This window comes from Cydia splendana, chromosome 19 (genome assembly GCF_910591565.1).
Source record: "Cydia splendana chromosome 19, ilCydSple1.2, whole genome shotgun sequence".
NCBI lineage: Eukaryota > Metazoa > Arthropoda > Insecta > Lepidoptera > Tortricidae > Cydia > Cydia splendana.
Genome location: NC_085978.1, coordinates 16,068,799 through 16,081,850, shown reverse-complemented (window position 1 = coordinate 16,081,850; position 13,052 = coordinate 16,068,799). Strand labels below are relative to the sequence as shown.

The 13,052-nt window shown below is 39.3% G+C and overlaps 1 protein-coding gene across 1 annotated transcript in view; it reads left to right on the top strand.

Moving 5' to 3' along the window:
- LOC134800381 (ubiquitin carboxyl-terminal hydrolase 32) overlaps nucleotides 1–13,052 on the top strand; it is a 79,145-nt gene that overhangs the window by 33,692 nt on the left and 32,401 nt on the right. The window contains exon 18 of the mRNA XM_063772881.1: nucleotides 481–606. Within this exon, the coding sequence (XP_063628951.1) occupies nucleotides 481–606 (126 nt within the window). The remainder of the gene's footprint in view (nucleotides 1–480; nucleotides 607–13,052) is intronic.

Genomic DNA, 13,052 nt, shown 5'->3' with positions numbered 1-13,052 from the left:
GCTCTGGTTTCCTAGCCTCCTAAGGCCCAAGGTCCTACCTAAAGTACTTATTCAGATCGATGAAATTCAAATCATATTCAATTGGAACAGAGTCGCATTTGTTTTGTTTCGTTCAATTTTCAATCAAAACCTCAATCAATATTCCCTGCACTGAAGGTTAAAGGTTTCTGTGGCAAATTATGGGCTTATCATTGGTATGGCTGGGCCCTAGGAGGTTAAGATAGAAGTGCCGTCATATAGCGGCCGTAATACAGCGGTGAAATGACGTCACTAGAATGTAAACAAAATGGCGCGGTTGTCTAGAGGGCGGTGATTGAAAAAACATTCTTTTTGCGTCCGTAATATTACGGCCGGTTTATGACGGCACCGCTATACTAGGAAACCAGAGCTTTTTGAGTTTATCGCGAACATACAAACAGACAGACGCGGCGGAGGACTTTGTTTTATAAGGTGTAGTGATATTGAATTAATTATTTGTAGGTATGGAACACGGGCCCACTAACTCGGTACTTCAACTCTGGCATACATTTGTATGAAGTGAACACAGCAAATCCGCTAGGAACGAAAGGTGCTTTGGCGGTGCGGTATGGAGAACTGTGTAAAGAGGTGAGTTAAGTGACATTTCTGGTTGAACAAGAAATTACATATCTGTCAAATGTATGTGCATTACTGTGCACGTATTTGTTTCAATTACAGCTTGGCAAAAAAGAGTAGAAATTAAAAAGTGGCAACACTGTAGTGTCGTCCCGTTTTCTTCTAAAAATTGGTTTGAAGGGACGACAAGTGTTGCCACTTTTTAATGTCTACTCTTTTTTTGCCAAGCTGTAAGTCGTGGTGTTTTTTTATAGTTAAGATTTTACTCAAAAACTGTATTTCTCGATCCAATTCCTTACAATATTGTTCCATATTATTTATTTAGTTTTTTAAAAGGAAAAAGCATTATTTCGACTAAATATTAGCGGTTTTATTAATTACGCAAAAAAATTTGAGAAACGGAACGCAATTCGCAATGGCGGCGAAGTTGCCGGAGAGGGGTAAATGACCCTTTGACGTTTTATCTTACTGTCAGTGTCAGACGTCAGTCGTAATTCGTACATCAATTACATGGTCTAATAAAACATGGTCTTCTATTCCCAGAGTGACACGGGCCTACGTCACAATAACATTGCCACTTTATTTCAACATAACATGTTACATGGGTACATTATACCTATGGTTAATAAGTTAAAATATTTCTTTATAATTTTATAATTTTCATTTATATGTATTTTATCTTAAATTTTACAATAACACGTCATTTTTAATTATTCGTTAGCAATATCTTCCGAATCACGAAAGAAATTTCAGACGTTCGGGTAATTCTGTTTACATTACTGGCAACACAGGATAGCGCTGTCACATTTGACAATTCGGATCTAGATAACTTCATGCCCTGACCGTCATCCTTGTCGAACGCGTGTTAATTGTTATTTCCTTCTCGCTCAGTGTCAGCAGTCGCAGTGTTTTCCAAACTTTTCACGTCGTAAGCTTGGTAATTAATGTGTAACTGTGAATTAGTTTTTCAAACGTTTGTCTTGTATAGATAAATAAAGTTTAATTTAATACATTAGATTTGTTTTATTTTACTATGTTTCTACATGAATAACTTAAAATTAATGCCGTTAAAATTTTTTTCACCGTTGGTTAAAATTCTCCCACATTTTAAAGTTTGAGAACCTGTAAACAGCATGATGACGTAGGCCCGTGTCAGTTAGGTCATACGCGAATCTCGGAATAGAGTACCAGGCGGAGTATATTATTATACCATGATCAATTAGGTGAGAACTTTTTTTCGTCATCTTGTGTGCTTATCTACTGCCGAAGCCCGCGGCGTCTTCCATCTCATCGCCCGAAGAGTTGAGAGAACAAGTGATGGACTCCAGTGACTCTTCTGATTCGGACACAATTAATGTAAGTATGTTTTTTATTTATACTTGTGGTGATTTTTACATTAAAAAAATAATAATAATATAGATTTTGGAATGGTCAGAGGACAGTGGAATACCGCGAGAAACCGCTATAAGATAACGCTTTGTTTTAGGAGCTTGTAAAAATTTGACAATATCCGGAGTTAATTGGGAACTACGTTTCAAAAATTTAACAGTTCAGCACGAAAGGAAATACGTGACAAAATAATTTGCATAAACACCTACCTTATTTTCCAAGCTATAGTTCGTTTTTTAGCAGTACAAAAAAAAATCCTGACGTGTTTTTTTATTGAAAAATAAGTCACGGCAAATATGTAACAATTATGAATCATTTACAATTACTTACATTCTTTTGATTTCATAAGTAACAGTTACTGATTTTTAAAAAGCGTTATTCAATTAAAAGACACGTCAATATCGCATAGTCTTTTTCTAATGCTAAAACCATTCGGACCCCTAAGATAAATAATTAAGGTACACTAGCCTTCATTATTACCAAATATTGACAAAGGCTATTTTATTCCAATATATTTAATGACACTCTTTTTTCTCATTTTAAGTACTCGCACTGGAATATGTTGTAATTGTAGCCGCCGTGCAGGTCAGGATCTCGACGACTCAAATAAAAAGCTTCGATTTGAAGTAAACTATTATAATTTCAATAGGTACTGGTTTTACAAGGGTTCCTTGACTAAACGGTTAAATGTAAAAGTGGTGTGGTAATCGTATGGAGGCTGATGAAAGAGTGATTTGCATAATTTGAATGTCCGAAAATAGTGGTTAAGATTTGGGTGCCTCTAATTGGCCGCGATACATAATATGTGGAGCGCTCCTATTGGTGCTTTAGAAAAAGCTTCCAAATACTAGCCGAGCCCGACGGCTGCGTTTAGTTACTGTATTATACAAATAAAGGTTGCGTTCGCAACATACTCCCGGGCGTTGTTAGACTCAACAAAAAAAGACAATAAAAAAAATGGAAGTTGTAGAATTAACTAAGTAATAGGGAGGGGGCACAAGTTGTTATACGCCCTACGGATGACTCCTTTCTTCGTGCGTATGTCGGCGACTCTGGTGACGTTGTCCGTGCCCGGGTACAGCTTCGTGACGCGTCCCAGCAGCCACAGGAGAGGAGGAAGTGCGCGGTCCTTGACTAAGACCATAGTCCCAACTTGCAGCTGGTCCGTTGAGGTGTGCCACTTCGTCTTCTGCTGGAGGAGAGTAACATACTCATTAGAAAAGCGGCTCCAAAAATGCTGCTTGAGTTTTTCAACTCTCTGGAACCGTTCAAGCCGCGAGATGTTTTCTTCAGTCAGAGGTTCTTGTGGGACTGACAGAAGAGAACGTCCAATAAGGAAATGAGAGGGCGATAGGTAGGTCAGATCAGATGGATCAGAAGATAAGGGGGTTAGGGGCCTAGAATTTAAAATAGCTTCTATCTGAATCAGGCAACAATTTAATTCTTCATACGTTAAGTGTGTAAGAGATAGAATGCGTTTGAGGTGATATTTTGTTGATTTTACTGCGGCTTCCCAAAGTCCGCCGAAGTGAGGTGAGTAAGCCGGGCTAAATTTAAAGTTAATAAGATTTTCTGCCATACCTGACTGCAACTTATCGTGATTATTTTTTAAGAAATTACTGAGCTCGTTTGATGCCCCGACAAACGAAGTCCCATTGTCGCAATACAGAGTTTGAGGCTTTCCCCGACGACTCATGAAGCGGCGGAGAGCAGCAAGGAACGACTCTGTCGTTAGACTTGTGACAAGTTCCAAGTGAAGAGCCTTGACTGAAAGACAGACAAAAACTAAAATATATGATTTAATTGTTTTGCTACCCCTACCCTTTCGATCAGCTATCAGCACTGGTCCGGCAAAATCCATTCCCGTATGTAAAAAGGGATATTCTAATTGTGTTCTATCGGTAGGTAAGTTGCCCATAGACATTTGAAGAGGCCTAGCCTTGAACCTGATGCAGCGAACGCATTTATGGACTAAGTGGCGCGCCAGGTTTCTTCCGCCGAGCGGATAATATGTTTGCCGAATGCTTGCTAGTAAGAGCTGAGGCGGGGCGTGCAATAATGCCATATGTTGCATATCAAAGAGCAGTTTGGTAAGGTGATGCCTGCTGCACAATAAGATTGGGTGCTTAACGTCGTAACTATAGTAAGCATTATTAAGACGACCACCGACCCGTATTAATTTCTGATCGTCTAAGAAGGGCGTTAACGAAAGTAGCCTACTTTTCGGCTGCAAGGGCTTGCCCAAAGATAAGAGTTTGTACTCTTCAGGAAATGATTCTTGCTGTGCCAGTTGTAGAAGTTTAGTTTTACTTGATTTTATTTCTGTGTATGTTAAATTTGATGTAAGTTTATTATTTTTATTTTTGCAATTATGTATAAATCTGTAAATATATGCTACGATATGTATTAGTTTTGTAAGTTTTGAATTGTTAGTGATAAGTTTAGTTATAAGATTGTTATTTTCGTTTATGTTTGTTTGTATGTTTATATGAAGTGACACTTCTGGTAGGTTATCTGTTTTTGTATTAGGCGTTGTAGGAAATTGAATGACGGAGTGATGTAAAAAGTCTGGACCGGTCCACCATAAGGTGGACATGCTGAGGTCATCAGCCTTCATTCCTCGTGACACTAGATCTGCCGGGTTCAGCTTTGAGGGTACATAGTTCCATGCTTGTTCGCGTGTACTCTCTTGAATTTCATTCACACGGTTGCGAACGAACGGTTTAAGTCTATTAGATGGCCCTGCGAGCCAGCCCAGCACGATCATAGAGTCAGACCAAAAGTAACTATGATCAACCCTCACGGTCAGTGATGAAATGACCTTTGTCCAGAGTCTTGCGCCAAGCAACGCGCCGCAAAGCTCCAGCCTTGGGATTGTGGAGGGCTTAAGCGGGGAGACCTTATTTTTTGACGCTATAAGACGAACGCAAACTGCTCCGCTACCGTCCACAGTCCTGACATAGACAGAGGTGCCGTATGCATGCTCTGACGCATCTGTGAATATATGTACTTGAACTTCTATAGGTGAGTCACTGAATACCCAGCGGTCAATTTTAAGTTTATTTAAATTTGTAAGTGACGATGCAAAAGATAGAAATTCATTTTTTATGTCTAATGGGAGCTCAGAGTCCCATTCGCACTTTAACAGCCAAAGACGCTGCAATATGATTTTGGCTTCCACTATACACGGCCCGACGAGACCTAGTGGGTCAAACACTTGACTTATGACAGACAAGATGTTTCTTTTTGTGATTTTATTAGGAATTTTGATGTCGATAGAAAATAGAAGTTTGTCTGTTCCTGTTTGCCAGTACAGACCTAAGGTTTTACAAGGCGACGTGCTATCAAGGTTGAGAGCTTTGCTGTTATCCTCTTTATGTTCAAGAATTGATTTTAAAAGGTCAGGACAATTTGATTGCCATTTACGCAAGTTAAACTTCGCAGATTGTAACGTTGTGACTACACCCTTACTAATCTCAACCAATGATTCTACGGAGTCACTGCCACTGAGAAAATCGTCTACGTAAAAGTCGTGCTGTATCGCGCGTTTAACTCGGGCGTCCTGGCAGTCATCGGCAAGAGAAACAAGACATTTAGTTGCAAGGTAAGGTGCGCACGCAGTCCCGTAAGTGACGGTGTTCAATTTGTAGGTTTTTAAGGGATCAGAAGGATCGAACCTAAAGATGATCTGTTGTAGCGAGCGTTGAGAAGGCTGTACTAATATGGCTCGATACATTTTTTCTACGTCACTTGAGACAACATACTTATGTTGCCTGAAGCGTAATAAGATTGCCAGAAGGTCATCCTGAACAGTCGGGCCAACCATTTGGATGTCATTGAAGGATTTGCCGCTAGTCGTGGAAGCCGAACCGTCATAGACGACTCTTAAACGTGTAGTTGTGCTAGAGCGCAAAATTCCATGATGTGGAAAGAAAAATGCTTTTTCTGATGGCGCAGATGATGATGATGATGATTGATTTTCGCTCATATGACCTAAGTCGATGTACTCGCGAATAAAATCAAAATATAAGGTTTTGAAGGCAGCGTCGCGTGCGAGCCGTTTCTCCAATACCAAGAAACGGCGCTTGGCCATTTGATATGAGTCGCCAAGTACTTCCGGTGACTCTTTTAAAGGTAATGTCACAACGAAGCGGCCATCTTGATCGCGAATGGTATTTTCTAAAAAACATTTTTCGCACGCTTGCTCTTCATAAGACATGCAATGTGTAGAAGACACCGAGTCTAATTCCCAAAAACGAGTGAGATTAGTGTCATCATTATGTGTGATGAACGAACAAAAATAAGATTCGTTTGTGTTTTTGTTGTAGGCAGGTATGGAGCCACACACGAGCCAACCTAAAGATGATTCGCGTAATTGAGGTTTATTTTTACCTAACTTAATACGCGCGGTACCTAAGACGTCCCAATATATTTCCGCCCCGACTAAAATATCGATAGCGGAAGGCTCATAAAATGATGGGTCTGCCAATGTGATGTCGGCAGGAATAGGTATGTTGGTAAGATCTATGCGACAAGGCGGCATAGATGTATTTATTACGTTGGCAACGTAGCAGTTTACGGTCGTCGTATAGTTACTATGAAGTGAATGAATTGTAATGTCACAAGACTCCGGACAATGTGAAAGTTGCTCATTGATACCTGTGATCGTGGCTCCCACGCTGCGTGTCGCTAGCCCAAGCTGCCCGCACAGATCCTGCGTCACGAAGTTGGTGGCAGACCCGTTGTCCAGGAGTAGACGCGCCTCACGAAGCACTCCATTCGCGTCACTCACGTGCACCAACGCTGTGGACAGTAGTCCGGAAGTCTTAGTAGGGCTAAACACTTTAGTTTGAATGTTGCCGCTAAAATGAACATCTGGCACCGGAACGTCACTGCTAGAAGACTCTTTGTCAACATGTTTATGTAAAAGAGTGTTATGTTTAAGTTTGCAGTATTTGCAATGAGATAACACACATTGCTTTTCTAAGTGTCCCGGCCTAAGACAATTCTTACATACTGAGTAACCGTTTACATTTTTTATCCTATTATCAATGTCTAATTTACGAAAAGATTCACAATTAAATAAGAAATGATCTTGTTTACAATAAGGGCAAACAATAGGTTTGCGATAAGCATTGTTTTTTGTAGCTGTAAGATAATTATGTGTTTTTTGTGGCTCGTTATGTGAATGCAATTTATGTTTCGATGTCTTGTAACCGCTATTATTGACGTTATTATTACCAAGAGATTCGAGTAAGTCAGCCCTGTTATTGAGAAATGTAATATATTGCTGCAACGTCGGCGAGCCTGTTAAAAGGTTTCTGTGCTCTTCCCACTCACGCTTAGTTACTAGATCTAACTTCTTAGACATTATATAGATAACTAAGGTGTCCCAATGGTCGGTGGGCTCCCCTAAGGTGCCAAGCGCACGCAAATTTTTATTAGTTACGTCCACCATGTTACGTAATAAAGAGCTCGATTCGTGTTGCATCGGTTCAAGGTTAAACAGGGCCTGGATATGATTGTTAATTAAAAGGCGCGGGTTATCATACCGCTCAGAAACTAACTGCCACGCTTTATGATAGTTATCACTGCTAAAATCAAGACTTTGAATCACAAGGGCGGCACTGCTTTTTAAAGATGCACGAAGATAGTGAAATTTGCTTATGTCATTGATAGCGGGATTATTATGAATAAGTGAAATATACGTATCTCTAAAGCCGAGCCAATGCTGATAGTTCCCATCGAAGTGAGGCAGATCAATCTTGGGCAGACGAACGAAGTCCTGCCGGCCGGCGCCGCACGACGTGGAAGCCGCGGACCCGGGCCCGGGCCGACCGCCGCTCGACTGCACCGTAGGAGTCAAAAGAAGTCGAGCAGTCGAAACCAACACAAAGAACTGGCTTTCAAACTGCTCCCGCTCCGCATATGCTTCGTCGGGTTTCTCAGTTAACGCTTCAATCTCCATCTGTAAAGCGTCAAACTCTGGGTATACCGATTCTATTTTATCTAAACGACACTGCAACTCCGTTATTTGTAACTCACTTAATTGTTCACACGTTTCAGCCACATTAATGTATGTGTTAAACCTCGGAGTAAATATCTATGGAGTAGAGACGCTAACACTAATGCATTTTTAACATGCGTCGCTACACACGCACACGACAAAATTATCAAACACTAGCAAAAACTATATTCACACAAGTACAAGAACAAACACAGACAACCCTGTCCGTGAACGAGATGACGTCAGTTCTAAGTAAACCTAGATAGTGCGAGGGACGCGCCGATAAAATTGTCAATGAATTTTAATTTCTGATTTTATCAATTATAACTACCGAATTATATAACATGGCTATGGTTCCCACAGTTCGTAAATTGTATATCATGCAATGTCTAAAAAGATATCACCACAAAGTAGTCCCAACGTTATCGATATGCCACAAGCGTATTGAGCGCTGTCCTCTTCCGAAATGCAAAACTAAATTTGCCAGACGTAATATCAATTATAGCGCCCCCTTAATGTATAATAAAATAAAAATAGAACTTAAAACTATAAAAACATTATCTAATCATGCTTTTTTGAAAAGACAATTTGGACATGGTTGTGTAATATGAATTATGATGAGACTGAGAAACTATTAAGAGCCAACAGGAGTGGTCATTCCTCCATACAAACGTAGTCCTCGTTTTCCTCCGTGGTTTTTGAAGCTAGAGCAATGATTTTTTCAACACAGATTAATATTGTCAATATCTGTGTCGGACCGTTTTGCTTTTTTTGATATTTTTGTTTTTTAAGGCGCTAGAGCCCTTCAAAAACGGCCAAAATGGCCTAATAGACTATACCGCAATGAGAGGCGTGGTATTCAAAACTGATATCAATTAGCCAAAAAAGCAAAACGGTCCGACACAGATAATTTCATAATCATTTAGATTTCCAAATTTGGTTACGATTGGTTAAGTTTTGGGGGAGGAAAAAGAGGACTACGAAACCTCGATTTTTGTCATTTTTACGCAGGATTTTTCGCCTCAGCTGCAGTTGTCCCTATCGCACTAATTTTAGGGGCGGAGTCAAGTTTCTAAATACGTACACAGCCAGAAAAGTGATGGGCAATAGTCGACATTTAATGTCGATAATCTAGTGATGTAAGAAGTTATCGATAAACCGTCTTGTGTGAAAATATCTAGATCCTAAGATACAAGGGGTTTTGGGTTGAGAGTAGGGAACACATTATTGTAGTTATGATATACAATCTATTATGAACTTTTTGATTCTAATATTTCAAATTAGAAATCAAAATCAAAAATATTTTATTGCATGGTTAAAATGGGTTAACAAAATTTTTAGGTACCTACAGGCACGCTTCGTAATTGTCGAGCAATTTAGGGTCCTAGCTGAATTGGTTGTTCCATACTTACTCGTGCTCTATGGAATGTCCAATTTAGCTAGAACCCTAAATGGCTCAACAATCACGGAGCGTGACAGTACAAATGATTCATGTTCTGTATATCCTGCCCTACAATGGCGTTAATATTTGGTTCGTTTTTAAGCATTATTGAAAAAAAAAATAGTAAATACTAATATTAACCACTAAGTACATAACTATTACAAAAAAAGCTAAATAATTATACGATTGCATGCAAGACACGTCACCTTCACTCTAATGCTAAACAAACGAAGAATAAGAACTAACAGCGATAAGACCGCCTGTTGCTACCTTTATCTACATTGTAAATCGGTTTTAGGGTTCCGTACCCAAAGGGTAAAACACGGGACCCTATTACTAAGATTCCGCTGTCCGTCCGTCCGTCTGTCACCAGGCTGTATCTCACGAACCGTGATAGCTAGACAGTTGAAATTTTCACAGATGATTTATTTCTGTTGCCGCTATAACAACAAATACTAAAAACAGGATAAAATAAAAATTTTAGTGGGGTCTCCCATACAACAAACGTGATTTTTGACCGAAGTTAAGCAACCTCGGGCGGGGTCAGTACTTGGATGGGTGACCGTTTTTATAAATAATGGTACGGAACCCTTCGTGTGCGAGTCCGACTTGCACTTCGCCGGTTTTTTTTTAATTTGTTTTTATGTTTGTGGTGTAATAAAGAATATTTTAGAGTCAGACCAAGAAAAGTCTACAGCAATTTTGATAGCACACGCAGTGCAAGTGTTATTTATATGTCATAATTTCATAGAAGCGACGTTTGAAATAATACTTGCACTGCGTGTTCTATCAAAATCGCTATAGATTTTTCTTGGCCTAACTCTACTTTAAATTACAAAGTAAGGCCTAAATTATAAAATAAGGCCCATCAATGTTTTTTTTTGTGTTTATTAAACTTGATATTTTGTCTATAGTATTAGCGGACATGGCCTCAAAATTTAAACCCGCTTAAGAATCGGGCCTTATTTCGTGCATTATATACAATACTACCCATTTTGGTGTAGTCATTATTTATACTATAGAAGCATTGTTTGAGTAGCCAATTATTTAAACAGTATTTTTTTAAAGGGCAACGGTGGCAATATTTTAAGGTCTGGATAATAAGATACAGATCTTAATAAGGATATCAATGTAAGTGAATGTTACCATGAATACCAAACAAACAAATGTGATAGAATTTGCCAGCTGGCATTGTAACATTCAGACAGTTACCTATGTACCTAATCTGAAATATGAATAAATTACTAATATTTTAAACAGGAAAGTAAACCGAATTTTGGCCTTTTGCTGGACACAATCACAATAGTAATTTGTTTTACAAGAGGGCAAAGTTTATCGCCACCGGATGATGCATTTGCAGCACCAATGGTAGAAAATGCAAGCTCATCATCAACTGCATAATCGACGTTTGATATGACTATTGAATCCGAGCTTTTTGATCATGAATCATGATAAAACAAAATTTTAGAAGGTCGAAGAATAGTGGATTTAAAATATTTATTTTCTGTGATCTCAAATATCAGGCACGATCATACAAATTGTACATTTGCTGATCTTGCCTTTGTCATTGAAAGACGTAAGGGTTTAATATGTGCAAAAAAAAAGGAAACGATACACTCTGAAGACCCAAAAAGAAAATGTTAGTAAATACTGCTGCCGTAGAAGGAGTTATGTGCACAGGGAACGGACATGCTCAGCTTAACGAAATTTGTTCTTTGTTAAATGTTCCAAACATGGATAATAAAACATACATTAAAATAAAGCAACTCTTGTCACCAAACATCGAAGAATGCGCATTCGAAGAAATGATTGCAGCAGGCCAAGAAGAAAAAAGGCTAGCTATCTTGGATGGCGATGTTGATGAGCATAGGTGACCTTTAATAACTGTAGTTGCCGATGGTTCCTGGGCAAAACGTTCGTATAAAAGTGGATATAGCTCTGTATCCGGTGCCGGTTGTATTCTTGGTCTCCGTACCAAAAAAGTATTGTTTTTGCGCGTAAGGGGCTGTCCATAAATTACGTCATCGATTTTTGACGATTTTGGACCCCCCCCCCCCCCTATAATCATCCAAAAATCATGCTTCAAATGACCCCATTTCCTCCTACTTCATGCTACCGTCATCCGATGTCCAGACCCCCCCCCCCCTAATTTGAAATGACGTAATTTATGAATAGCCCCTAAGAAATTAATACTGTTGTGGACACAACACTCACTTCTAGCACGGACGTGCTAGAAGTGAAAAACTAATGATCGAGGTGCCAAATTGTTTCAAGAACTGGAAAGACAGGGCCAATGCCATGGAGGCCGACATAATAGCAGAAGGCTTTGCGAGAAGCATGGATATGCATGGCCTGAAATATTAAAGACTGGTAGGAGATTTTGAAATAGAAAAGGTTGAATGTAAAAACCATTTACTTCGCAATTTTTGCAACAAAATCAAAACGTCGGTGAAAAAAAAACCAACAATTCTAAAGGGTATGTACTAGTAGATATGAGAAAAAAGCTAGATTCCAACCTTAAACGCCTAAGAAATGCTGTGGTTGCTGCTATGAACCGTAGGATCCAAGAAGAAAACATTTAGCGACCGAATCAAGAATCTGAAGAAGGATATAAAGAACGCCGCCCGTCATGTTTTCGGCGACCATTCAAAATGTGCGTTATACTTTTGTGAACCAGAAAAGCGCACAAATGAGATAAACCATGTCAGTGCTCTTCAAGCTTGTGGTCTGTGGATCAATGTTTGTTGAATTTATCGTTAGATGCGGAGAGCCTCATAATCAATGTCGCAAATAACTCAGTGGAGCAATTTAATAACATCATAGCGAAATTTATAGGTGGCAAGAGAGTCAATTTCACAAAAAGAGGATCTTACCAGTCCAGATGTCTTGGAGCAGTGACATCGTGGAATAGCAAATTTGCTGTTAATTATAGAATCCAAAAAAAGTACTGGGCCAGAGCTCGGGAACATACACGAAAAAGTTTGCTGAATGGGTTACTTCATTACAGTCCAGTTATATGAAGCTGTCCCTGTATTTGATAGTAGTAGTTGTGATTGGTCTTCAATTCTAATTTTCCTGCCTTGTATGTGCAACAATCTACTTTTTTTTGGTTAATACCTTCTTCAGGTGTAACACCGGTAATTTTGTATGGGCATTTAACTTCTATTAATGCGTTGTCACTTATCAAGCCATCCGGACTAGCTGCCAAAAATGGTTTGTTCTTATCAACAAATAATCCACACTCCTCTACGTCAAGACCCGTCTCCTCAGTGAATTGTTTTATGGCTTCCGCTTCATTCTCTTTCCCATAATTTGTGGCAGCGGTACCTTTAAATTCAGAGTAAAGCAAATACTCTAGTATTTTTTGAACCGATGTCTTTGGTCGCATTTTGCAGACCCTTCCAAAATTAGAAGCTGTGAGCCTTTTTCGCCTTTCAGTTCGCCATGCACTGTTATTGCTTTGCCCTAAGGTTTTTGTCTCTACGTCCCTTGATGATTCCAAGTTTTTTAGGAATTCTTCTTCCTTCAATTTGTATATTTCGGACGGCATATCTTCTTCCAAATCTAGGCGACCATAATTTTCATCGGGGCCGGAAGTTTTTCTGCTCTTACTAGTTCTCT